At 38.7% G+C, this 4,217-nt stretch overlaps 1 protein-coding gene across 1 annotated transcript in view; it reads right to left on the bottom strand.

Annotated features, from left to right (window-relative positions):
* AASS (aminoadipate-semialdehyde synthase) overlaps positions 1 to 4,217 on the bottom strand; it is a 27,490-nt gene that overhangs the window by 22,443 nt on the left and 830 nt on the right. Inside the window, exons 2-7 of the mRNA XM_010173992.2 lie at positions 3,291 to 3,467; positions 2,539 to 2,623; positions 1,742 to 1,809; positions 1,482 to 1,628; positions 407 to 485; positions 146 to 311 (exon numbers count right to left, since the gene is read on the bottom strand). Of these exons, the coding sequence (XP_010172294.2) occupies positions 146 to 311; positions 407 to 485; positions 1,482 to 1,628; positions 1,742 to 1,809; positions 2,539 to 2,623; positions 3,291 to 3,467 (722 nt within the window). The remainder of the gene's footprint in view (positions 1 to 145; positions 312 to 406; positions 486 to 1,481; positions 1,629 to 1,741; positions 1,810 to 2,538; positions 2,624 to 3,290; positions 3,468 to 4,217) is intronic.

Here is a 4,217-nt window from a genome sequence, read left to right as displayed (position 1 = left end):
TGTAGGGTGCAATCTGCAAAGAAAGTTAGAGATGCCTGATGTTCTCATCTAGTACTTTAAGAAGTTGAAAGTACGTGGTCTAGTGTTCTAAATGAATGCTTTCTCAATCAATGGGTATGCAAGGGTGCAGTAAATGACAACACACTGTGGAACACCTTCCATAAAAGAACAAAAGATGCTCACATCAGTGTTAAAGCGAGAAGTGTAGAGTTCTGGATGTTTATCATAGTCTACTGGATCATACAGTCCATCACGTTTCCTTACAAGGTGATGGTGACGACTTAACACTGTCCCATAGACTTTTCTGAGGTCTGAAGTTTAAAAAAAAAATAATAATAATAATTAGCTGTTATACTTGGACAAAAAGGGTACCAGTGTTTTAAATCACTTTATTGTCACAGCATACCTCCAGATCTGGAAACTTCCTTTAACTCATGTGGTTCCACAAACTCACATGGGAGGGCATTGAACATTTCTTGAGCACCCTGTAAACCATGAAGTAGGATGCAGAATAAGCAGAGAATATAGTGTAACACTGCTCATTTGGTGTGAAAACAAACATAAAAATGCCACACACAACTTGACAGTCTTGCCAGAGAACATCTTCAGAGAGGTACAAAGTGTTTCACACATACTCCCACTTATCCGAAACAAAACTGCCTGGGCTCTACATACAAGGAATTTACATAATTCCCCATTACTGCAGTAAGCCTGAGCCACAGTCCAACCCCTCCTTTATATTTCTAACAGCAGAGTTGGAGGCCTCAACTCAGTCACAATAGATGTTTTTGCTGCCACTCTGAGGAGCAGTTTCTCTTTAGAGAAGACTCCTGAAGCTACTCCTCACCAACCAGGCTGTTCTAAAGGCAAATAACTTCAAGATGATTTTCCCAACCAGCTGTGATCACAGAACAAAGGCCTTTCAGAAACACCACCATTTTGACCAGAAAGCACAGATTTACATAGGCAGTGATTTCACTTTATAGCTGAAGCCTAGTTAACTGATCTTTGTTGTCAAAACCAGGGGTAAGCCTTTTCCCTAGGTCATAGAAAATATCTCTTAAGTCCAGCATTTGTAAGCCAAATCAAGGCTATAAAAACACATATAAAAACTTAGCAAGTATTAGAAAAAATAATTCTTTCTCCTGTACTATAATGGAGTGATTCAACATACCTTGTGAGCCCAGAGTCAACAGAGGGGAGTGAGAGAGACAAAAATCATGCAGCTGAGAAAGGAGATAGTAGCAGTAAGACTTAACCCATTTTCCATGGGAAGAAGTTAGCACAATCAGCCTTGTCAGGCATGATCTCATCTTAAAAACATTAGTTTAGGGTACTTAAAAATTCTTACTGGCAAAGGAAAACCTGAAGTCCAACTAAAAAAAATTATCCTATCAACCCATTTAACCAGACATGTATCAAATGCTAAGAAGTTCTACTAAAAATAATATACCATTTCATCTTGAAGACAGAATTCTTACCTTGGAAACATTACCAGTGCCTGTGAACACAAATGTTAAGGGCCCAATTGACTTTGGCATCAATCCCAGTGAAATTTCATACCCAGCATCCCGTACTGCCTGGACAGCCTGACTGCTATTCCTGTAGTTATGTGCCATCCCAATGTGCTGAAATCAAAGGCACAGAAGCATCAAGATATTCTTCATATTCAAATACAGATAACTAGCAGATGCCTGAATGCCATTTCGATAAAGAAAAGTACATACACATATACTCTTACCATGAAGGGAGTGTGATGTCCCAGGGCTAAAAATCGTAATCCCAATCCATGTAGAATGTTGATCATTCCTTTTGTTAAAAAAAAAAAAGAAAAATCAGATTATCAGTGTTAATTATGAATATGCAGTTAGAAACTGCAGAGACTGACTGAAGTCTAAAATAATCCTGGATATTTTGCCCATGTTTTCATATTAATACTTTACTTCTAAAGACAGTCTACATAAAACCAGGGAAGAAGAAATTCAATAGCACGCCATGACTTTAAACCTGTTTTTGGCCCACATACGTTTCAGCACTATTTAATACTCAGATACCCTTTCATGAGATGCATCCATATCACCAGATTCCAAAGAAGGAGACAATAAAGACAGTCTCCTGAAGAAACAGAGTTGAAGTTCAGTAGCAAGGAATGAGAACCATGCCTCACAAAAATCAGTGTAAATGGATAACAGAGTGACAAACAGATGTTGTTCAAACTCACGGGACTGACAGCAGCCATTTCTTTCAAAAGCCTGTTCAGTTGGTCTCTTGATATTTAGTCTGCCTCAGATTAGTTGAATAGACAAATGGGACAAGACAACATAAAATAGTCGATATGCCAGGAATCCACAGGACTATTTGACATGTAGTCACACCAAAAGTAGGGAGCACAAAAGAGAATGAAGAAAAGCTCTTAAAAGCAAGAGTTAAAAATGCAGTTAAAAACCTGTTGCAAGCCTCAGCTTTCAGGAAACAGACAACCAGAAATGTTACAAGAAGTTACTTGTTGCAAGCCTGCCTTTACTTTATGCACTATACCTGCTACACCAGCCCACTTTCCAAAGGCCACAACTCGCATTCCTTTATGATCAACCATTTTTTCATAGTCAAACAGTCGAATTTCCTGAAAATACATAGCAAACTGAGTATTAAAATTTTCAGTGAATGCAGTCTGTGGCACATTGCTCTTGTAGGGACTTCCTTTTCATACGCCTTTGTCGTTCTTTGTGACAGATGCTGCTGGGCAGATATGAGAAAGGTAAATAATTCAGAAGAGGATTTAAGTATAAAAATAAAAACCTAAAGGTTGCATTGAACTCTGGTTTTAAAGAGTCTCTGCACTGCCCGTGCACTCTGGGCTCCCCAGAGCTCCAGAGCTCCCCAACAGGCCACTCCAGCTGCTGCAGACCCATTCACATCCTCTGCCAAGAGGCTGCTCATTTCTGAGTAAACTGGCTACCTCCCTCTGTAACAACCAACACAGACTCTAGCTTAATAACTTTCCAACAAGCCTTCGTGCTCACACAGCATGAACCTCTCTTGAGCACACCATGCTCGCAACTCATCTGCCTCACGCACATAAACAGAGTAGCTCTGCAAGCACAAGATCCTCTGAGCAAGAAATATTCAGCTCCAGGAGAGGATACTGAAAACAGTTCTCATCAGCCATCTACAAATATCCACGCTGAAAGCAACCATACTAAGCAGGAAGTTTTGGATCACACTTCAGCATTAAGTTCAGTTTCCACCCCATGCTAACAGCCAGTTGTCTTCACTATGACACAATTTACCTGTCTCAGAATCTCATCCAAAAGGGGCATGTTTGCCTCTTGGGCTTTAATAGTGTGAGAGAAGAAGGCATAGTTCTTTTTAGGGATTAATTTGTCCTCTGGAGGTCTCTTCACACCTACTATCAGAGAAGCCTCAGAAATATCTTCTTGAATAATGCCACCTGCTTTGACATAATCCTACGAAAGACAAAAATCAAAGTAATTTTTTCTGTTTTTTTTCATGTTCAGATCTCAGCACATAAGTAACTAGAGCAGAGGACAAACAGATAATGCTACAAAGCAGAAACAAGTTACTGCATGTGATAAGTTCATAAACCTCTTTATCACAAGGGTTATCAAATATCAAACTGACTTTCCATTATAATATACTATTATACAAGGCCAAAACATAATTATGCATTAGTAAAATACTTCATCCTAAATTCACAGACTACAAAAAGGATATTTTACTACATTTAAACTATCTTATAATATTGCAACAATGAACAGTCCTTTGTAATGTGTAGAAACACTTGGAAGTTTAGAGAAAACTGACAAATTAATCTGAAGACTGATGACATGCGACTTTATAAAACTGTATAATACTAAGTCCAAGCAGAAAAGCAACTTCTAAAAGAATGTTTTTCCATATCAAAATTTATTTTTGTTCTCCCTTATCTCAAAAACATACTAAAATTCCAGCTTTCAGTATCGCAGTTGTGTACCTAATGGGATCTGTGCTTTGGTGAAAACCAGCACTGTGCCTTAATTAAAAGGTGATGTAGTGATCACTAATTCCCTACTTATGTTTCAATATTTTTTCTGTTGGCTCAGATACCTTTCAGCAGAGTCTCACTGCTGCTACAAGAACTGTAAAAGCTCTCAGTCCTGACGCTCAGAGCACTGAAGGAAAAATCCCCTCTCTCCTCATTTTACATGAGGAATGGG

The sequence above is a fragment of the Antrostomus carolinensis genome, unplaced genomic scaffold (genome assembly GCF_000700745.2).
Source record: "Antrostomus carolinensis isolate BGI_N321 unplaced genomic scaffold, ASM70074v2 scaffold14288, whole genome shotgun sequence".
In the NCBI taxonomy this organism is placed as follows: Eukaryota; Metazoa; Chordata; class Aves; order Caprimulgiformes; family Caprimulgidae; genus Antrostomus; species Antrostomus carolinensis.
Note: the sequence above shows the minus strand (reverse complement) of the source record. Positions and strands in the feature narration are given on the sequence as shown.